The 23,893-nt window shown below is 35.6% G+C and overlaps 2 protein-coding genes and 1 long non-coding RNA gene across 3 annotated transcripts in view; all 3 read right to left on the bottom strand.

Moving 5' to 3' along the window:
- Window positions 1-23,893, bottom strand: part of LOC125665416 (leucine-rich repeat-containing protein 15-like) — a 996,853-nt gene that overhangs the window by 106,577 nt on the left and 866,383 nt on the right. The window lies entirely within an intron of this gene.
- On the bottom strand, window positions 1,655-7,016 carry LOC130050784 (uncharacterized). The gene is made up of 3 exons (XR_008799042.1): window positions 6,647-7,016; window positions 5,737-5,816; window positions 1,655-1,846 (listed from the first exon to the last, which is right to left on the bottom strand). It is a non-coding gene; the product is annotated as an uncharacterized LOC130050784 (long non-coding RNA).
- LOC130050781 (uncharacterized) lies at window positions 11,928-22,640 on the bottom strand. Its single transcript, XM_056151373.1, has 7 exons — window positions 22,550-22,640; window positions 19,222-19,270; window positions 18,074-18,167; window positions 15,357-15,475; window positions 13,221-13,424; window positions 12,735-13,005; window positions 11,928-12,403 (listed from the first exon to the last, which is right to left on the bottom strand). Exons 5-7 carry the CDS (start codon window positions 13,294-13,296, stop codon window positions 12,220-12,222), a joined length of 531 nt encoding a protein of 176 aa, XP_056007348.1. The 5' UTR covers window positions 13,297-13,424; window positions 15,357-15,475; window positions 18,074-18,167; window positions 19,222-19,270; window positions 22,550-22,640; the 3' UTR covers window positions 11,928-12,219.

Genomic DNA, 23,893 nt, shown 5'->3' with positions numbered 1-23,893 from the left:
CATAGTTATACAACATATACAGATATTGATATATGCTCTTTACATAGTAATACAACATATAAAGATATCGTTCTACACTCTTTACATATTATACAGTATAGATATTGTTCTATAACATATCACCAGTGTTGGTATTGGCATAAAAAAATGTCTTCTTGATATAGAAAGTTTACATTTTTGAAAGTTAGGGTTTGGGAAAGAAAAACAACAAACGATTTCCTTGTAATGAAAATAGCTGTATATCATATAACGAGTTCAGGCTTTGGTCGTTATTTTGTAAAGTCGGAAATTAAAGTAAAGTGTAGACTTATAAAATGTAGTTCATACATAGGGGTGTGAACAGGAAAGCTTCAGACTCCATGCAGTACGCAGGCGTAAAGCATTGCAGTTCATGTTCCATTTTTTTAATGAAAATTATTCTTAAATACATTCCATCTATGATGATTGAATATGTGTACCAGGTTTTATTATTCTAGCCCAACTGGTACCGCTTTTATCTTGTTTTGTGATTGTAAAATTACCCTTGCGAGTTTGACCTTCGAGAACAATAAGTTTCTTCCTCCAATTATTAGAAATGTGTGTACCGAGTTTGATGATCCTCGATGAGATTCCATCTGATCCTGTTTTCATCTAATCCACAGTGCTGATACATGTACATTTGTGAGGTTTAATATGTGTATCAGATTTGATTATCCTAGCTTAACAATATAGTCTCTATGCACCAATATAATTACCCTTGTCCTACAATTTGACCTTGAAAAACAGCATGGGGATGCACGGTAATGGGTATGAAGTTTGGCGATGCTAGCTTTGTAAGTATGGTTTTATCTCATTCACTAGAGGCTTACAGACAGACAGATGTACTGTGTCACATAATAATGCATCTCTTCAATGACGACCATGTAGAAGTAGCTCTTTCTCTCATCAATAAAGGATGTAAATCAATAATTCTCTATTGTTATCATTTCCTACTTACAACCCTCACAAACATCAGGACATCGCAAACTCCGCGCATTCCCTTACCTAGGTTACTCCCCTTTGTTCTATACCAAGTTTACTTCGACCCAATAAAGACAACATAGTACCTTGTTTTATACACCTACACTGTATGGTATCTACCCATCATCTAACAGTGATGGTACGAAGTCATGTACCTAAACTAACCCAGCAAAGGAACAGCCACTTAATACTGGTCATGAGCACACCATAGAAGAATAACACCCCGACAAGTCCCGGAAATATGAATTCAACAACACCCCGACAAGTCCCGGAAATATGAATTCAACAACACCCCGACAAGTCCTGGAAATATGAATTCAACAACACCCCGACAAGTCCCGGAAATATGAATTCCATCACTAGCATTCAGAAGTGATGCCTTCGTGCTCATTAATACATTTCCTCTGAGGTGTATGAGGTATTCGTGCCCATTAATACATTTCCTCTGAGGTATGGGAAGTCTTCGTGCCCATTAATACATTTCCTTTGAGGTATGGGAGGTCTTCGTGCCCATTAATACATTTCCTCTGAGGTATGAAAGACTTCATTCATAACTACAATTATAAATTTTCAGATTGGGACACGATTTTTAAAATACCTAGATATTCACAGTAACCTCTAATTCCTCCATTTCTCTTCCCCCATAATATCCATAGAGGTTCAAAGACATTTTTATTATCAATTAAATACATGTAACATATATATTATATTAAAACAAAATTTAATGATATCATGACATTTCAGTTCAAGTCACATCCAGTTTGCTCTTGTCAGGAGGCGATGAAGAAACTGATCCCGTCTCCATGGATACCGGTATGGAGCCTGTCGTCAGTGGAGTATTTGATATCTAAAAAAAATCAAAAATACAAAATTCTTATTTACTGATAAAAATACAGATATCTTATCTACAGGAAAAAAAATTGAAATTCTTATTTTCCGGTACAAAAAAAAAATACAAAATTCTTATCTACACTGATAAAATATACAACATTCTTAACTAAGATAAAATATATACAAAATTCTTCACTCCATATAAAATTTCTAGAAAAATCATTAAGAAGTAACTAGATTCATTTGACCTTGATATAATCAAGGTCAAATGACTCTGAAGTTCCAATAATCATATCTGCAGATTGCATGTCTATGTCAGACCCAGTTCTGAAGTAATACCAGTTTCATGTGGAAGGTTACATATCAAGGTCACTGGTATTACTTGACCTTGATACTAGTTTGTAGGTCCTATCATTATCCTCATAATTTCTGAAGATCACATGTCTTTATCAATCCCGCTTCTAAAGTTAAATCAGTTTTAATGTTCATGGTCAGAGGTCAAGGTCACTTGAGCTTGATACTAATTTGTAGACTGTCTTACTCTTCTCATGCCAAATTCCCAAGGATACTATCCATCATGTATATCAAGTTATATATGTTGAATTTTAAAGATATACATGTTGAATTTTAAAGGCATAGGGTCTATCTTTCATCTGAAAAATGACAGATATATATATGATATTTTGCAAGAAGAACTCAAACTACAATCTATAGCTGCAGCGCTTTGAAATTCAAGTCATTTTGACGTTTTAGCCCTTTATAGAATGTTTGTCTGGAGGACAATATATTAAACTGGTACCCCTCTGATTGGTGACTACACACAAAAATAAGATATACGAAGTCAACAGGGTACCAGTTTAGGCAAATGAAAACAGGGCATTACTTTGTAATTACTATCGTATCCAATGTGTTTGTAAACATTCTGAGGAACGTTTTGTGATTTTCTAGTTTTGAACTTTAGTTTCACCACCTTTTTGGAACATGCAAAATTTCACCAATATCTTAAATCCTATGCCTTTAAAAATTCTTTTTCTTCCCAATAGAATTCTGTTATACTCCACCACATTTGATCCCCCCCCCTAAAAAAAAAATATCCTAATGAAAACAAAAACATTTCTGCACAACCAAATAGGGCCTACATTGGTCTATCAGATCCTTAGCATCTACTATTTTCATCAGTGGGTTACGGAGAACGACTGCTGACAGTGTTAGGTACAAGACAGAAGAACAAGAAGTGGAAGACTAATAACTAGAACCGACAAAAAACAATAAATTTCCAATCTTTGTTTGGGAGGCCTAATTATCAGCGGAACTTTATAGAAGTGAACCTAGCACTCATGAACCTCATTTTAGTCTTGTTTTAGCTGTCCCCGGTGTCAGTCTGTGTACCTAAATCACATCAATGACTATCTATTCAATATATAGTGTGTATGTACCTAAATTATATCAATGACGATCTATCCAGTACAGATCTGGAGAAATTGTTTTAAGAATTATCTCATTTAATCCCAGACAAACTTCTACTTTCTTAACACCCCACCCTAGTGCTTCATTATCTCCCCTTGAAGAAAAACAATCTCAACAAACTGTAATAATTCACCCTATGGATGCTATGTGTCAACTGTAGGTCAGTGGTTCTTAGTAAGCTGAAAATGTGAAATGAACAGATACTGCAAAACATAGATTTCGTATCCACGATATGCTCATAATGACACACCGCTACCCTAAATGTCATTTTTTTTATATGATGCACTGCTTAACAACATGATACACCCCTAATAACATGATGCATCCCTTAACAACACGATACACCCCTAATGACATGGTACATCCCTCAATGACAGAATGCGCCCCTAAAAACATGATACACCTCAACAACACGATTCACCCTTTAATAACATGATACACTCCTATCAGCAATACAAAATAGATAGTTGGACAAACACTGACCCATGGATACACCAGAGGTGGGATAAGGTGCCTAGGAGGAACAAGAGGCCCATGAGCCACATCGCTCACCTGATTCACCTTGGCCCATATCTGAAGACTCCATATATATATTTGCATGTAAAACTTTAGTCCTTATTATGGCCCCAACTACCCCTGGAGGCCACGATTTTTTTTTTGCAAACTTGAATCTACACTACGTCAAAAAGCTTTCATGCAAATGTCAACTTCTTTGGCCCAATGGTTCTTGAGAAGAAGATTTTTAAAGATTTTCCCTATATTTGTATGTAACACTTTGACCCCCCCCCCCCCACTTGTGGCCCCATCCTACCCCCCGGGGGCCATGATTTGAACAAACTTGAATCTGCACTATGTCAGAAAGTTTTCTTGTAAATATCAGCTTTTCTGACTCAGTGGTTATTGAGAAGATTTTCACTATATATTTGTATGTAAAACTTTGATCCCCTTTGTGGTCCCATCCTACCCCCGGGGGCCATGATTTGAACAAACTTGAATCTGCACTATGTCAGAAAGTTTTCATGTAAAAATCAGCTTTTCTGGCTCAGTGGTTCTTGAGAAAAAGATTTTTAAAGTTTTTCCCTATATATTTGTATGTAAAACTTTGATCCCCCTTGTGGCCCCATCACACCCCTGGGGGCCATGATTTGTACAAACTTGAATCTGCATTATGTCATGAACCTTTCATGTAAAATCAGCTTTTCTGGCTTCGTGGTTCTTGAGAAGAAAATTTTAACAGTTTTTCCCTATATATTTGTATGTAAAACTTTGATCCTCCTTGTGGCCCCATCATACCCCTGGGGGCTATGATTTGAACAAACTTGAATCTGCACTATGTCAGAAAGTTTTCATGTAAAAATCAGCTTTTCTGGCTCAGTGGTTCTAGAGGAGAAGATTTTTAAAGATGTTTCCTATATATTTGTATGTAAAACTTTGATCCCCTATTGTGGCCCCATCCAACCCCCGGGGACCATGATTTGAACAAACTTGAATCTGCACTATGTCAGAAAGTTTTCATGTAAATCTCAGCATTTCTGGTTTCGTGGTTCTTAAGAAGAAGATTTTTAAAGTTTTTCCCTATATATTTGTATGTAAAACTTTGATCCTCCTTGTGGCCCCATCATACCCCTGGGGGCTATGATTTGAACAAACTTGAATCTGCACTATGTCAGAAAGTTTTCATGTAAAAATCAGCTTTTCTGGCTCAGTGGTTCTAGAGGAGAAGATTTTTAAAGATTATTCCTATATATTTGTATGTAAAACTTTGATCCCCTATTGTGGCCCCATCCAACCCCCGGGGACCATGATTTGAACAAACTTGAATCTGCACTATGTCAGAAAGCTTTCATGTAAATCTCAGCTTTTCTGGTTTCGTGGTTCTTAAGAAGAAGATTTTTAAAGTTTGTCCCTATATATTTGTATGTAAAACTTTGACCCCCCTTGTGGCCCCATCCTACCCCTGAGGGCCATGATTTGAACAAACTAGAATCTGCAATATGTCAGGAAGCTTTCAGGTAAATTTCAGCTCTTCTGGCCCAGTGGTTCTTGAGAATATTTTTAAATGACCCAACCCTATTTTTGCATTTTTGTAATTATATCCCCTTTGAAAGGGACATGGCCCTTCATTTGAACAAACTTGAAAGCCCTTCACCCAAGGATGCTTTCGGCCAAGTTTGGTTGAAATTGGCCAAGTGGTTCTGGAGAAGAAGTCGAAAATGTGAAAAGTTTACAGATGGACAGACAGACGAACAAAATGTAATCAGAAAATCAGTGTGCGAAGAATGGTCTAACAATCGGTATGAAACACGTCAGACAGCATTTGACCCAACGACATGATACATCCCTAACAACATGATACAACCCTAACATGATACATCCCTAATGACATGATACATCCCTAACGATATGATACATCCTTAACAATGACAGTAGAGAACTTACTGATGAGGTCTGTACAGAATGACCCCCACTGGATGATGATGTAACAGTTGAGAGGGAAGAGACAGGCATTGCCATGGCAACTGTAAATATCCAGAACTAAAGAATCAGCATTTTTTTACTAGTAACATGATGAACAATTAATATCAATTCTGTAACAATGAAGAAATTCCTAACACAGTATGAAAATCTTTCCCAAATACAATGTGTATCATTAGTTCAACAGCCTCAGGGTGCATGAACTATAAGTCAAAATTCAGGGTATCCCCCATCCCCATCCCCATACACCATTCATTGGACCTGAATAACAAATCCATTTCCTATGTAACCAAAACCATTATCTAAGTTCAATCACTGTGTGGTTCACAAATGATTTTATCCATTACTGTCTAAATCAACTAGAATATTGTGCGAGGTAGTCTGCTTGTTGTACAATGTCGGGAAAGACAATGCATCGTGTAATTCAGAATAAGGAACACTGGGGAAACTCATGATTAAAGGAGGATTTGTATACACTACTCAGTTTCAATGAACGTTTCTGGAAAATGTTCTCAGAGGCATAATTTGCTTTTTCGTATCTGAACTTCACTGATAAACAAAATTGTCATAAAATATTTTGCCTGAATTCTTTTTGTACAATGCCATCTCACTCAAAGTGTTTTAATTTGTATCAGGGTCACTCATCATTGTTTTACATGTATAGGTCATGCAGTAGTGTGTTACACATGTCAGAGTACCTTGTTAGTATTTTACCTGTACTGAGAGCATTACCATTTTAAATGTACTAAGAACATTAACATTTCACCTGTACTGACAGCATTAACATTTTACCTGTACTAAGAACATTAACATTGTACCTGTACTGAGAACATTAACATTTTACCTGTACTAAGAACATTAATTAACATTTTACCTGTGGTAGTGGCCCCTGCTAGGAGAGGGTTGTCAGCTGTTAGACAGGAAACATCCTACAACAGAACAAACCCCGTTACAAAATCAGAGCACCTGTCTGACATACTGTACAAGATGTGAAACACTAATGGTGTGTTGACGAAACAGATGATGTGTTGACGAAACACTAATAATGTGTCGGCGAAACGCTAATTATGTGTTGGTGTAACACTAATGATGTGTTGACGAAACAGATGATGTGTTGGTGAAACACTAATGATGTGTTGATCAAACACCAAAGGTATATTGGTGAAACACTAATGATGTGTTGATCAAACACCAATGGTATATTGGTGAAACACTAATGATGTGTTGGAGAAACACTAATGATGTGTTGATCAAACACCAATTATATGTCGGTAAAACACTAATGATGTGTTGGTGAAACACTAATTATGTGTTGGTGAAACACTAATGATGTGTTGGTGAAAACACTAATGTTTTCTTGTGAATATCAGCTTTTCTAACTCAGTGGTTATTGAGAAGATTTTAACTATATATTTGTATGTTTATTTATATGTAAAACTTTGATTCCCCTTGTGGCCCCGGGCATCCTACCCCCGGGGGCCATGATTTGAACAAACTTGAATCTGCACTAGGTCAGAAAGTTTTCATGTAAAAATCAGCTTTTCTGGCTCAGTGGTTCTTGAGAAGATTTGTCCTATATATTTGTATGTAAAACTTTGATCCCCTATTGTGGCTCCATCCAATACCCGGGACCCATGATTTGAACGAACTTGAATCTATGTTATGTCAGGAAGCTTTTATGTAAATCTCAGGTATTCTGACTTAGTGGTTCTTGAGAAGAAGATTTTTAAAGTTGTTCCCTATATATTTATATGTAAGACTTTGACACTGAATGAGGTACTTTGATATGTAAAATGATCCTTGCTGCCCTCTTTTGTAATTTAAAAAGCCTATCAATATTTGTCATTTTCTTTGTAGTCTGCCATATTGTACAACAATAATTAAAATGAGGAAAAGCAATAGTATTGTAAATTTTGAGCAGTGCCTTCTTTGACAAAAAAGTACCCTTAAAACACCTAGTTTCTGACTAAGTTTTTTTAACATAAGGCATCTGTGTGATAAGACCACGTATGACATCCATTGATGTAGACACCTAAAGGTTAGCAACATTTGACATTTTCTATAGAAATTTCACAAACATCAATACAAAGGTTTCTACATTTCGATAATTACTGTGACGTTCCTATTAAAATAAAGTGTGTTTTCTTTAAATTTATTGTCAATTTGTTCTTATGCACCCATTCCATAGAATTTATAAGATCATCCTTTTAACTTTTTTCAATCACATCTAAAGATTTATCAGAAACATCTTCCGTGGTATCATCTGCATATATATTGACTGCAGAGTGCTTGAGACATGTTGGGTAGTCATTTACAAACATAATAAAAAACAGAGGATCCAATATAGAACTCTGAGGGACTCCGATTGTAAGCTATTTTTCCTTTGAGATGGTCCCTTTCCATTTGACATATTGCGATCTTTTATATAGATAAGAATGATACCATTTAAAAGTTGGTTTTTTTCACAGATACCATAAGATAAAAATTTGTGGATCAATACATTATGATTAACTCTGTCAAATGCTTTACTTAAATCAATAAAAAGTACACCTGTAAGTTTCCCTTTATCAATTTTCTCAAGCCATTTGTCAATGATATTATGTAAAGCAGTTTCTCAAGAGTGTTTTGGTCTGAAACCTGATTGATGCTCTGTTGAAAAATTATTTGCATTCAAATCCTCGTAAAAGGTGTAAAACATGTCTATATGTTCTTACCAAAATTACTCACCTTTGACCTGACCCTGCTTCCTTAAAGTAAACTTTTCAGAAGTTGTACTTTCACATCATGTAGTACAGTTCTTAATGAGCATTTTCATACCAAAAAATACATACCCATCCAGCAAGGCGTGAGAGTTTGTTTACATCGAAGTCAAGCACGTTCAAAATCAACTGGTCAAAAGCCAAATCACCCACCTCTACAACAAAAATTCAAAAAAATATTTAAATCCTTCTTTCATGGTTTTTACTCACAAAATTTCAAACACAATACTTGAATTTACATCTCACAAAAAATTGGAGAGCCTACTTCATAGGGAAGGTCCCATAAAACATGCAAAGTTCCAGGAGTTATTTTCTTTCGGCCATGATTCGGTGTGAACCTCCACATAAATAGAGTGATGCAACCTTTACCAATCATTAGTAAAACAGTAGAAAGCCTTGAGTTAGGGCAGACTTATCGTGAGTCCAGTTGAAAACCTGCAGTTAGCGCAGTCTTATCGTGAGTCCAGTAGAAAGCCTGCAGTTAGGACAGACTTATCGCGAGTCCAGTAGAAAGCTTGATGTTGCTGACCCTCTGTGTGACAGTGTATATCACTTTTAGTTGTATGATCGAAAACTCATTGCGATGTACCTGATGAATTTAACGAACATCATGCTTTATTTCTAATAGCTGTAAACATTTACTTTATCTCTCATTCCATTTGAATTAACAGGATTCAAACAGGGTTTGACACTAAGGCACGTCCGACCGACCGAGTCTAACATGTCGATTTACTAGTCCGACTGGTCGTGTTAAAAAAATAAACAAGGAACTTTACTTTAAACCGTAAGATATTTCATTTTTAACTGTAAAGAGTTTCCAAGCAATCTTGAACCGTGTGATGGGATAATCTCTATTTTTAGTTCTAATAATTAAGTTGCGGTCGGAAGGGATGTTTTACGACATCTACTCGATGCTCATTTTAAACAGTTTATTTGAATTGACTATAATAAAGTGTTTATCAAGTTAATAAACTACATCGTAAACAGCTATTTATCGGTGTTGACATATGTGCGGGAATGTCTCTATATTTAAATACGACTTCTCGTCCTCAATGAAAGACTTCTCAGGAGAAAAAAAAAAAGGTTGGAAAGAAACAAAGCAGAGCTAATGAAATATAAATTAAATAAAAGACCGGTTCAGGTCATTTTATACTGAATAGACTAAAGAATATCCGTGCCAGGTAGAATTTAAAGAAACAGAAAACGTGTTTGAAAATCAAATTGAATGACGAGACTTGAGGTATTTTTGAGACAATTAAAATATGTTTTGGCTCAAACTTAACGTTTGTCATTTCCATGGAGTATTAAAATATGGAGAAACTATCAGTTTTTTTCTGGAAAGTTGGTCAGGGCTAGTGGATATAAAGTCAGGTCTAGTAAAAATCATTTGAAGTAGCCCGACTGGTCTAGTGCTCAAAAATATAAATGTCAAACCCTGTCAAAATTACCTTTTTTCACTACTAGCACATTTTACCTAATGGATTATTTTCCAATTTACTAGCATTTTTCAATTGATAGCTTTTTCACAAGAATTTAAGAAAACAAGCATGCCTCTATTATCAAAATATATGAAAATAAAGTACAGTAATAAAAATCAGATGGAGTTCTTTCATTTTAAGTTTAATGAATTATCCCATAGCATACCACTGGTGCATAGTGAGGGTCATAGGGTAAATTTTTGCAATGTGCTCACTGTCCAGAGATCTAGCATCTCTTTAGTACAACAGCACCTGGTTAGAAATCTTGGAAGAATTCAAAATATTTATTTAAACTATTGGAGATTTCTTTTATTAAAACTCTAGTTTAAAAATGTGCCACAAATAACTCAAAATGTTTGCCTATAGATACCAGAAAGCAAGACCATTGTGTGTTGAGTAAACACGAATGAGATCATCATGATCATTAATTAAATGAGAAGTTTCTGAGATGCTTGAAGTATGGCTGCAGAACTTTCTTTATTCATTGCACGTTTACTTTTTCAATGCGTAAAGTGTTTCTATACACAAGATGAAATTATTGTAAACTTTAAGTACAGCCAATAAACCAAGAAAATCCACAAAATAGATTTTTTCCCTAGCAACACATTGCCAGAGCTGCCAACATTATAAAATGGAAAATAGTAAGGTGGGGGTCAGGGGGCCGCCTAGAGCAATTTTGGGCACATTTCAATTCCAAATTTAATGAATCTATACATACTAATTGTTATACATTTTACAACTGCAAAAGATCAAATACATCTTTCATTGATTTTACTTTCTAAAACCTGTGTAATAAATAATGTTACGTTAGTATATTGCATAATTTTACAGTTACTGTGTCAGTTATTCTGGCAAGTTTTTATATATATCATATAATTTTAGTTACTGAATCAGTTATTCTGGCAAGGTTTTTCTATGTCATTTTCGCCGCCGTGAGAAATGTTGAAGTTTGTCAAACAGATTGTACACTTATACAAACTCCCCCTTTCTGACTCTGAAACGAATAGATGTTTACAGTGTACTTGCATATTGTTCTTTGAATTTCTATCTCCATTAGGTTTTCTCCTTTGGGGGAGTATTGTTGTTATTTCCATCAACACATGCTTTACGTTTAGCAGCAGCTGCCATATTGTTTATTTTAAAGTATTAAAATGATCGAGATTCTATATAGATATAGACTATGCAAACAAACGTAGCAACGACTATAGCTTGCTTATTATAAAAGTAAAAACCAATGACGGACAGCTCTAAAAATTTCGAAATGTCAAATAAACGAAAATCGGAAGATGTACGCAACAGTGAAATCGTAAGGCGTATTTTCGGCCCTAAAATCGTAAGCCTTACGCCAAAATAGTGAGGGTTGGCAGCTCTGCATTGCCACCACTTGAGATTTTTTTACTCGCAGACTTTTAAGTCATGAACTCGCATTTAGCCAGTATTTCCCCTGAATTGTGTTGCCTGCCATTAACAAAATCTTTCTAGAATAATTTGTTGGTGAGTACTGCCTACCCGTTCGGAGGCTCCTTCTCAGGACTCTGCAAACTAGGAAATAGCTTGGGTGGTCCACACGCCCCGTCAGCAGGATCGTTACAGGACCCGAGCGCCGAGGCCGAAGCGTTCTGTGTAAAGGAGAAGGTGAGTGGCCCTGGGGCGGTGAGACTCTGAAAATGTGGGCTTCCTCCAAACACCGAGAAGGTATTCAGGCTGTAATGCAAACACAAAGTCAGAATTTATCCCACAACTTTGCACAGTGATGATTTTTCTTTCCAATCACTTTTAAAGGTGCTTTTCCGTCACATTTAAAGATATTTTCAATCACGTTTAATACATTGGTACATAATTACATAACTTGAGTCCTATCAGAATATTGCTCCGAATTGTAAAACTTATAAATCTTTCGGCAACACAGATATGCTGTGTCTCAGGCCTTCGTAGGCAGAAGGACGATCAAAACAAAATCAACATTAAGAAAACATCAATAATGCAAATTTCTTCACCTTTATAAATATACATTCTAAACAGCAAGGCAAATTCAATCACTGGAAATTTTTTTCTTCAGAAATCATACAAATTTTTCACATTTTTCATCAGTAAATTTAGTTGGCCCCTAGACTTCCACTTACACCCTACCTCTGACCGGAGTTGGCCCCTATACTTCCACTCATACCCTACCTCAGGCCGGAGTTGGCCCCTAGACTTCCACTCACACCCTACCTCAGGCCGGAGTTGGCCCCTAGACTTGGTGTGATGATTTCCGGTTTTCTGCGGACTTTCCGAGACAAAGGGGGAGATGAGTCTTTGCTGTCAGTCGAGGGGTTCCGATTCATTTTCTTGTTCCCTGTGGGGTTCAGCTGTTTCGTTCTTTTCAACTTCTTTTCGAATTTTTCTTGAGATCTATATCAAATAGAAGACAATAACACTTCAATATACAGTAATATAATTTGCTTCACCGACAAACTCTGAGGGATGAACACGGACAAAAGCACATATAAATATCATTTTGTCATTTGTTTCTTTTACAAACACACTTCTGAATTATATTTCGTTATCAATACAAGGTTTTATTGTCGAGATCCAGGTCAAAATTTTCATTCATTCTGTCATTTTGTCTTCCCCAACACACATTACAATTACCATGCACTCATCTCTCGATGTTGAACATAATAAGTCTGATTACAAATTTTAATTTTTCTTTTCTTTCCTCGTAAACTATAGCACTATTTACCTTGACCTATTTGCAGCCTGGTCAATTTCATTATCACTCTGCGAGGCAGTTTTGGCCGTTGTTGCAAGTTTATTAGCAGCACTTGTAATAAAACTGTCTAAAGACCCTGTAAAGCTTCCACTAAACGCTTCACCACCTAGACTACCCGAGGTCAAAAACATTGGTCCCGCTTCACTGGTTAATCTTAGATCACCACTTTGTACCGAGGACAAGCTTCCCGATGACACAGATCGATGAAGCACATGTCTGTCTTTTATGGAGGCTGGACACGCTACAATGAATTTCAAATTTCAATGCCAAGACTTTCTTGTTTACAGGCAATTTGTGTAAGCAATAATCTTAAAGGGACTGGACCACAATTTTGGAAGAAAAAAATATTTTTCATTTTAGACTTTAAACATTAAATATAACACATTTTAATTTGAACTTTCTTAATACAAGGCTAAGAACAATGTGTAAACCAACATATCACTCTCGATGTCTTACTAGGAAATGTTCCATTCTCGGTGTCCTCTTCCTGATTGGGGGATTCTGTAGGACTGATGGTTGATGTCTCTGACATCGTTGAAGTTCCAATCCCGCTGCTGTCATTCGATAAGGGGGGCGTGGCAGGCTGCTTCTCTTTCTCAGTGCTGGGCAGGTGATAACCTAGATTGTTAAAGACTCTTTTGTTTCTGCCTTGTTCCCTCTCTACAATAACAAACTTAAAGGACACATCTCATGTTTTCAAAGTATACAATATTACATGCATTTTGTCTTCTTTATGCTTATAGTAATTAATTAAAATAGTTCGTTCGCCGAAATTTTGTGATAATTAACACAATACAAACTTAAATCTAAGCCCCGATTTCAAAAAGTCAAGTTAATTAGGTAGGTAGTCACGTGGTAGTGACGTCACATGCGCCCTTCGGATTGTGAAAGTACTGCGAGATATTATTAAAAACTCAACTTTTAGGGGCCTAATTCATTTACCATGGGCAACATTTAAATCGATGTTGATAAATTGCCACCAGTGCACCCATATAACGATGTAAATACCCAAATATAGCGAGTAAACCGTGTATGAAATCGGCAAAATTGTGAGTAAATAATGTTTATATGGGTTGCTGTCTACAAACTGTTTGGGGATGTTATTCCTTTATACATCTGTAATTGGCGCTGTTTTTCTAAAATAAACAGTGCAATCATTTTTTATTTTTGGATTAGACAAATCATGATACGTTAAATTGTTGACAACTAGGCCCTATGCCAAGCTATTGTCAAGCGTGCATTTCGGAAAGAAAGAAAAAGACAACACACATTCAAATCAATAAAAAATATTCAAATTTAAAGTGGTAATCACATTATTTTATTTTGATAAAGCAATCTTATTACTATTTTTGAATTGTGATCTGCACGTCTTTAGGAAGTACGAAGTGGAAGCACGGCGTTATAGCCTACTGACGCACTCAAGCTAGATGCTACGAGTTCAATAAAGAAATAATTTTATAATTCAATTTAAAGTTAGGAAATACAATATTCTGTTATTCGTATAATTAAAAGTTCAATTATTTTGTATCTTTATTTTTTGTTGTGGTAAATCTACCAGTTGGTAGAAGTTACATTGTATCGTCGATATATGTTGGTACAAGGTGAAGGTCAGTTGATCCGAGTGTGTATTGAATTTGAAGAGCAAAACAGAATGTATGCTATAGGCCTACCAGTGCTTATAGCTTCGATATATCCATTTTCTCGCAGTTTATCAGGGTCTCTGTCCAAGCGATGTTTGAAAAGGTGACTGGGTGTGTTTTTTAAGGTAAAGTTCTTCCTCCAACAAAAAAATTATACACGTCTTTTTTCTCGTACCTTCCTTCGAAAAATTGAAAAATACTCAGTCTAAATCCTTTCTACCGACAACTAGTATACCCGAGCATGGCACAAAACATCTTAATGCATTATTATTTACAAGCCGTTAAAGTGACAATTGGTTTTTTGTCGATTAAATCTAATCTGTTTATGAAATGGCTAATAGATGTTTTCAAACCCAAGGGCGCATATGACGTCACACAAAATGGCGCGTAAACTAGCGAAAGAAAATATGCATATCGGAAGATTTGAATTTCATCGCTTTCAAACTCGAAAACTACGCAAAATATTTCATTTAAAACACATTTAAAGTAGTTTTAGGCATAAAAAGAGTTAATTTTGCTGAAAAAATGAAAAAGTTTAGAAACAAGGACAAGCTGTTGTCAAATAATTCCTCATTAACCAGCTCAAGACAAATGCCCTTTTTATAAGGACAAGCTCATGTCAAAGAATTCCTCAATAACCAACTCAAGACAAATGACTGTTTACAAAGACAAGCTCATTTCAAAGCCAGGTAGTTTCTGTGTACTAGTACCCAAACTCCACGAGATATCGATATACATCACAGCTATATACTATAGGAGTTCATCATAGTAAATTAAACAAAACGTGGCAATTCTTTATTCTCAAAATACACTCAACACATTGATACTCAGAACTATCAGCAAAGCTAATATTACGATTTATCTCTCTAGAGATTCACTTCTGTAGACAGTAAGCTCAATCAAAGTACTGAAAGTACTATCAGGTGAAATGACGTCTGACAGGTAGACTAACCTTAACGACACGGGTCTCTGTGGAGGTAGAGCTCACTTTGATGCAAGTGTCTGTGGAGATTGGGCCGAGCTTGGAATTGGCTTGAAGGCAGGGATCTGCTTTATGTTGGCATCCCTCTTCTACAAAAGTGGTTACAAATCTCTAATGCAAGATAATTCTCAAGACATACAGGTAACTTTCCATAACCAGAAAAAATCCAGGAGGCTAACAATTCTGAATGAGATTTTAAATCCCACAATGAAAATAAAGTGCACCGCCACGGCACATGATACGCCCGTCACATATTGTTAACATGAACATTTCACCATGAAGAGATAGGTATGCATGGAGCCAAATGTCAACCTTCCTTTAAGAATCTTACCCACTTTATGGCCTCATGTGACATTGCTTCAAATATTGATAATGTAAGCTTAATGATTTTTAAAAGGATATAAAATCATTTTCCCAAATGTTTTCAATGAAATAATTAAAGTGCAAGACAGCCCTTTATCCAAGCAAACAACTTACAGTAAATGGGAGTACTCAAAAAGGTTGATTTAATCAACATATCAAAAAATACAAAAAATACATATAGCAGTATCTGCCTTTGTCAAATCTTCAAGTATAAAAGTAAAATATGCATGGTGATGTCAATATAAATAAATATAGATTAAAATTGTATGCATCTCTTTTGTTAAGAGCTTTTTATATTAAATTTAATCATCTTCTGATAATAGACATTACCATTTTGAAACTAATGAGGCAAAAATCTTTTGTTTAACATTTTCGAAAATATAGACTGGCCATCAAGAACAAATTTGAAAGAATACCAATATATCAACAGTTATTAAGAGACTTAATTAATAAACTTCCTCTGCCCAATTCCTTAGAGATGTAGATAACACCTGCTTGATCAGAGATGCTCTACCAGAAATGATTAATACAGTCTCCTTACACTAAACTCATTAATTAATCTTATCAAAATGCTCTTTGCATGTTACTCCCATGGGACAAGTGGAATTTCTCTTGTTATTGTTAGAAACAAAAGAAACATTATATATACTAAAAAAAAGCTGCACAGTATATCATAAAAAATATGTGTTTTTTTTAATGCAACATTTTTGAATAAGCAACAGTATAGATTGTACCCATTAAAACATTTTTATATCACCTTAATTAAATGTCACAGTGACCTTAAAGTAGGATGCGACACACCTTCTACCTAAGATGCATTAGTGGACCAATTTTGGTGATTCTAGGTCTAATAGTATTCAAGTTATGAGCCGGACAAGTTTTTACCATATATGGTCATATCTTCTTAATAAAAAGTCACAGTGACCTGGTTTTAATGTGCGACACACCTTCTACCCAAGATGTATCTACAGACAAAGTTTGATGATTCTAGGCCTTGTAGTATTTAAGTTACGGGTCGGACACGAAAAAGCTAACAGACGGACAAGTTTTTGCCATATATTGCCATATCTTCTTAATAAAAAGTCACAGTGACAATGTGCGACACACCTTCTACCCAAGATGTATCTACAGACAAAGTTTGATGAGTCTAGGCCTTGTAGTATTTAAGTTACGGGTCGGACACGAAAAAGCTAACAGACGGACAAGTTTTTGCCATATATGGCCATATCTTCTTAATAAAGTCACAGTGACCTGATTTTAATGTGCGACACACCTTCTACCCAAGATGTATCTACAGACAAAGTTTGATGATTCTAGTCCTTGTAGTATTTAAGTTACGGGTCGGACACGAAAAAGCTAACAGACAGACGGACAGACGGACGGACATGAGCGCCATACCATAATACGTCCCGTCTTAAGACGGGAGTATAAAAAGCTGCACAGTATATCATAAAAAATATGTGTTTTTTTAAAGCAACATTTTTGAATAAGCAACAGTATAGATTGTACCCATTAAAACATTTTTTTTTATATCACCTTAATTAAATGTCACAGTGACCTTAAAGTAGGATGCGACACACCTTCTACCTAAGATGCATTAGTGGACCAATTTTGGTGATTCTAGGTCTAATAGTTTTCAAGTTATGAGCCGGACAAGTTTTTGCCATATATGGCCATATCTTCTTAATAAAAATCACAGTGACCTGACTTTAATGTGCGACACACCTTCTATCCAAGATGTATCTACAGACAAAGTTTGATGAGTCTAGGCCTTGTAGTATTTAAGTTACGGGTCGGACACGAAAAAGCTAACAGACGGACGGACAGACGGACGGACATGTACGCCATACCATAATGCGTCCCGTCTTAAGACGGCCGTATAAAAAGTTAATTGTTTTATCATATGATAGACATTGCAGAGTCTACATATTTTCCAATTAAACAGGTAATGGTAACACAGTAATTTGGATTCTTGGATAGGTTCTGAGTGCGAATTCTCCATCTTGACAAAGCTAAAGACCTTTGTCAAATGGGTAATGACTGTCCATTCAATAGGCACCAAGCATAATAAGTCGATGCCACGGGTCTTTCTGATGTAACCTTAAAACTGAGGTTCCTGTCATGGAAGCTGTTGACATGAATCGATATAGAACGGGGTAACTACAGTCATACACAGATCAAAATAAGTAGTACTCCACGTGAAGTTGGTAATCTCTCTATACAAGATCATTTTTAGAACAGAAAATCAAACAAAATATGCAAACAAGCAAGTTTATCTAAGCAAATTGTCTTGAGCAATGAAATGTCTCAGTTTTTAATCTTACCAGCTTTTTGTAGTGATGGACACAATATCCGCAATATTTAACATTGTCGCCGTAGTTCCCAGCCTCCTCACATAGAAGTCCTTGTGTCTGAGCACTGCAATAGAGTGAAATAAATAAAGGATAAACCTCCTCTTAGTGAAACAGCATCAGACAAATAAATGCAATCAACTAATGGAGCCTCGTTAATCCGGACACTTTGGTACCCAGCAAAATCGTCCCGATAAATGAAGCGTCCGGATAACTGAATGCTTACTTTATTGATGTGTAGTGAATTAAACACATTCTATCATTGGATTTAACCATTTGCATTAGTAAATAAATCATAATAATGTTAACATTTACATGAAAGGTGAAGATAACGAACAGTGATCAATCTCATAACTCCTATAAGCAATACATTTCAAAGCTCTAAAATTGAAATATACGTGTGCAGTTTATTTGCCTATACTTACATTGTACATGTATATTAGCACTACAAATAAATATACAAAACTGTGTACCGTATGCACTAAAACAAATAATGAAGCACTATATGTAACTATAAATAAATAAATCATTAGTAACTAACAATCATTTACACTTCAAACATTTCAACACACTTTTCTTAAAGAGGCCGGCCATTGCCATCTGTCACGATTCACGGGTTCGGCATGACACACATCACACGATACCTAATTAAAGGGAGGTGTTGACGGGGTATAGGTAATCGCTTCAATTAGACAGTTTGACTTGTTTTTTTGTTTTTTGTTTTTTTTTATAATTTATGCCTTGCTAAAATTATCCGACACAGACGTTCCCTCAAAAAAATTACCGTCCGGATTAACAGTACAATTTTCAATGCATTTTAACGTTTTGTAGTAAAAATTGACCGTCCGGATCCGGAACGCGAATTTCCGGATTAATGATGCAAAATAACGTATGAAAATTCCGTTCCCTAAAAAAATCGTCCAGAAGGTGAAGCATCCGAATTAATGGCGTCCGGATTACCGAGGTTCCACTGTATATTCGTATGCAGACTTCCACTATATTGGGTATTTCTATCAATCTAATATGAGTATAATACCCCTAAAAGGCCACACTGAGAAGAAAATATTTAACAATTCCCAATTAAAATCAATTTGCATTTAAACTATTAAGCAAGTGCTTACCTTTCCCCAGTTCCTTCTCTATGGCCTTGTCAGAATCTACATGAACTACCTGAAAGACAAAACATAATGCTATGAAACTCAGATAGCTCAATCGAAGTCCCAGTCATACATGTATGTCCCCTGGTCAAAACTAATCTTTGAGAGAAATATGAACACCCGATCGTTTTCTATTAGAATATCATAGATCTATCATGAATTTTGAAATTTTCTGCCAGTGATCTTAAACTTGTTCTTATGATCCTGGGTCAAGGTCATGATACACCCTTAGGTCATAAAAAATCTTAAAACTATGTATGAGCTTCCAATGATTCTCAACTTAAAGTTATTGATCAAAAAATAATTTTGTTAATACTTTTCTGCTATTGAACTTGAAGGAATGACCTTGAGCAAGGTTATAACACACCCTCAGCTCATCTTTATACTAAATATGAGCTTCCAGTGGTTCTCCATTACAAAGTTTACATTGTTTCCAATTATTAAACAGTATTATCTCTAGTTCTCACATTTTTAAGCTGTCAATGTCAGATAATACGCTGACTACAACATGTCTTGCAATATTAAGACTGATCTGTACAAATCAAAAGAAAGCAAAAAAAAAAAAAGTAATTTCTACATTTCATCCTATAAGAATTATTAAGGTGGCTCACTACACCTTGAAATAGTTTCTCAAATCAGTATGAATTGATTAAATCACAAAAGATATGATGATGTATAATAAGTATATATGCCAAAACAGCAGAAAATATGCAAATTTGGATAAAAACATGATTTTCAAAAAAAATATTTCAACACATATATGAACAAAACACTCTGGCAGATTTGAACTCGAGATCTGTGGTTCACCAGCCCAATGCTTTAACCACCGAGCTATGATAATAGACAAACGAATCGATCAATACAAATAAATTTACAAAACATTTAAATCGCCATCTTGTGAGTAGTGTAATAAAGAGTATAAGCTTTAGTGTAGAGAGCTACCTTAAGTCAGAGGAGCTGAATTGGGATTTTTAGTGTCAAAATTAGGAAAAATCAACATTTTAGTGCATTGGGAATGGTACCATTTATTGGTACATGTACTAATAGGTTACATGAAAAAACAATCAAATATCACATATTTAACAAGAGGTCCATGGGCCACATCGCTCACCTGAGTCATCTTGTCCCATTTTCGAAGATTTTCCCTCCATACTTTGATCCTATTGTGGCCCAAACTTACCCCGGGGAACATTATTTTTACAAACTTGAATCTGCACTATGTCAGAAAGCTTTCATATAAATGTCAACATTCATAGTGCAGTGGTTCTTGAGAAGAAGATTTTTAATGATTTTCCCTATATACTTTAATCCCCTATTGTGGCCCCATCCTACCCCTGGGGCCATGATTTTAACAAACTTAAACCTGCACAATGTCAGAAAGCTTTCATATGAATTTCTACTTTCCTGGCAAAGTGGTGCTTAGGGAAATTTTTTCCCTGTATACTTGCACATAAAACTTTGATCCCCTATTTGTGGCCCAATCCTACCCCCAGGGCCATGATTTTTACAAACTTGAATCTGCACTATGTCAGGAAGCTTTTATGTAAATTCCTACTTTCCTGGCCCAGTGGTTCTTGAGAAGACCTTGAAAGATTTTCCCTATATATTTGCATATAAAACTTTGATCCCCTATTCAGCATTGTGGCCCCATCCTACCCCCAGGGCCATGGTGTCAACAAACTTGAATCTGCACAATGTCAGGAAGCTTTCATGTAAATTTCTATTTTCCTAGCCCAGTGGTTCTAAAGATTTTAACTGATTTTCTCTATATATTTGTATGTAAAACTTTGATCCCCCATTGTGGCCCATTCTACCCCCAGGGGCCATGATGTCAACAAACTTGAATCTGCTTTCATGTAAATTTCAACTTTCCTGGCAAAGTGGTTCTTGAGAAGAAATTTAAAAATTTCCCCTATATATTTGCATGTGAAACTTTGATTCCCTATTGTGGCCCCATCCTACCCTCGGGGGCCATCATTTAAACAAACTCAAATCTACATTATGTAAGGAAGCTTTCATGTAAATCACAGTTTTTCTGGCCCAGTGGTTAGGCCAATTCAACTTAATTAGTAGATTATCATCCAGGGTCAGCAAAAAGTATGGGGCGGGTGGGAGGATTTTATTTTTTTATTTTTATTTTCCGAGAAAAATATTAAAGACAAACGAGTTTTTATTTCAACAGATCCGCATCATTTAATGGCAGATGGATATCAATCTATGGTATTTTCATAGACTAATTCCAGGTTAGGCTTTAATTCAAGGATATAACAGAAATATACCTAACTTCTTCAAGATTTACGTCTGTAAGAACCCGAGAAATTAAGAAAACCATATAGATCTATTTTCGTCACGTGGCTCTTTACGTTGCTATACCGGAAATGTAAACAAGAAGTGTAAATACCGGAGTCGTACATTAAAATATTCCGGAAATTGCAAGTTTCGCAAAATAAAAAAATTCGGGGCGGGCCAATTTTTGAGGGGCGGGCGGGGATGATAATCTATCAATTAAGTTGAATTGGCCTTATTGAGAAGAAGAATTTCAAAGATTTTCCCTATATATATATATATATATATATATATATATATATATATATATATATATATATGTAAAACTTTGACCCCCTATTGTGGCCCCATCCTACCCCCATGAGTTATGATTTTAATAAACCTGAATTTCCACTATGTCAGGAAGCTTCCATGCAAATTTCAGCTCTTCAGGCCCAGTGGCTCTTGAGAAGAGGATTTTTAAATGACCCCACCCTACTTTTGCATTTTTGTGACTATCTCCCCTTTGAAGGGGGCACGAGCCTTCATTTTAACAAACTTAAAAGCCCTTTACCCAAGGGTGCTTGCTGTCAAGTTTGGTTGAAATTGGCCCATTGGTTCTGGAGAAGAAGTCGGAAATGTAAAAGTTTACAGTCGACAGACAACCAGAAAATCTCACTTGAGCTTTCAGCTCAGGTGAGCTAAAAATGTTAAACAGGAAAATATTGTAAGTTATGTAGACACTTGGAGGGATAATACGGAAACATCTGGGGTTCTTATAAAATGCATATTGGCCGAGGTGTAAGATGAGTCAAATATGCAATATTTTCAAGGACCCCATATACTTTCAATTATAACCTCTCCGAGTGTCTGCGTAATGATATTTTCGATGAAGTAACAATTAAATGTCATGTCAGTAGGCAGCATAATGGTCTTAAAAAGTATTCTTCTGGACCATGGTATATTTGTTTCTAATCTTAATTTTGTCAGCTCATGTCATAAAGATATTGATTATGACTCTTCTTACCATAGTTCCTGACCCTCATGACTGTAGAAGAAAAATCTGTTTTCATTCTTTCCTCTGCCACTGCCTTTGTTATTTTCTCCCCAGCATACTATAGGAGAAAATCTCATCTTGCATGTGCTGTAGTACTAAACACACCAGACCCTGTATAAAAATTAATATAGAATTATGCAATTTCCACAATAGGTAATACTAAGGCACAACAATTTTGTGATACAGTACACTTAGATTATACTGAGTGCAAATGTACTTAACCTTCTTTTTTTTCTACGTGTATCATTTTATTTTTTAAACATGAAATATATGCTTTGTGCATTATTTCATAATGCTACAGCTACATTGTGTATAAATCAATATTTAAAAGAACGAATTTAAAAATTTGTATTTTATAAACTGTTACATTCCTTTGTGTTCTTCTGTTTATACTCCTCAATATACAGTCAGTGTAAGCGACATAATAACAAAAAGAATAAGAAACATCTCATGTTTGAGTTACAACAGGAAAGAAAATAGTATCTTTAGGTTAATTAGTCTGATAATTATATACGTGATATCAAACTGTCCTTGTCTATGCCTGCATGCTTCACAAAAAAACTTTTGCCTCAGAATCTGGTGACATCCTTCTTTTCTAAATAAAACATCAATGTCAATAAATATATATGTTTGTGTGTATGTCATTTTCATAAAAATTTTCCCATTGTACAGTTTGAGTCTTCGACGTTAACCAGTGGCCCGATGTCCGAGGCCAGTAAAATCGGGATCGGGCTTCTAAAAATATTTAACCCAGGAGTCCAGCGGGCCTGTAAATGTTTTATTGTATGTTAATTTTGTATATATTACAAATAAAGCGTGAGATTGACTCAGACTTTGTCAGGACTTAGCAGTGAAATTTCGCATCGAAAAACGATCAACCATGCTGCCTGGCTTTTCTAAAGTATAGGGGGGCAAGGCAGTGTGCGAAATTAACCATGGACCGATAGACAATGTCTATAGAAAATCAAGTCGGTCTATAACGATCAAAATAGCTATAGACCGACTTGTCTATAGGAATTCTGAGTAAATAACTGACTCTCTGCTGCTTATTTAAGCATATATGAGAAGCGGGACCAGTTTATATGTAGTACGCTGATGTTTCTGTTCACCCCTTAGCTGTAATAAAATGTTCCACAATGTAATTACAAATCATTCGAATCAGATTATTCCATTTTTAACAGGGGGGGGGGGGGGGTGTCAATTTGATATTTACTTCAATGTACGCCATTTTCGTGCAAATTCGGAATGTCCTTTTTAATGGTTTTAAAAATATGTGGAAGCTAGGTGCACGCACTTGAATCAAACGGAAAGCGG

Source organism: Ostrea edulis, chromosome 10, assembly GCF_947568905.1.
Source record: "Ostrea edulis chromosome 10, xbOstEdul1.1, whole genome shotgun sequence".
NCBI lineage: Eukaryota > Metazoa > Mollusca > Bivalvia > Ostreida > Ostreidae > Ostrea > Ostrea edulis.
The sequence above is the reverse complement of the archived record's forward strand: the minus strand, read 5'-3'. Positions and strand labels throughout refer to the sequence as shown.

Bases quoted from the DNA above. Each gene is read 5' to 3' on its own strand.
- LOC130050781 (XM_056151373.1), bottom strand. From the start codon at position 13,296: ATGTCAGAGACATCAACCATCAGTCCTACAGAATCCCCCAATCAGGAA. The intron at 13,006-13,220 runs GTAAGACATCGA...AATTCATTGTAG, and splicing joins CGAGAATGGAACATTTCCTA to CGTGTCCAGCCTCCATAAAA. The intron at 12,404-12,734 runs GTAAATAGTGCT...TATTTGATATAG, and splicing joins CAGGCTGCAAATAGGTCAAG to ATCTCAAGAAAAATTCGAAA.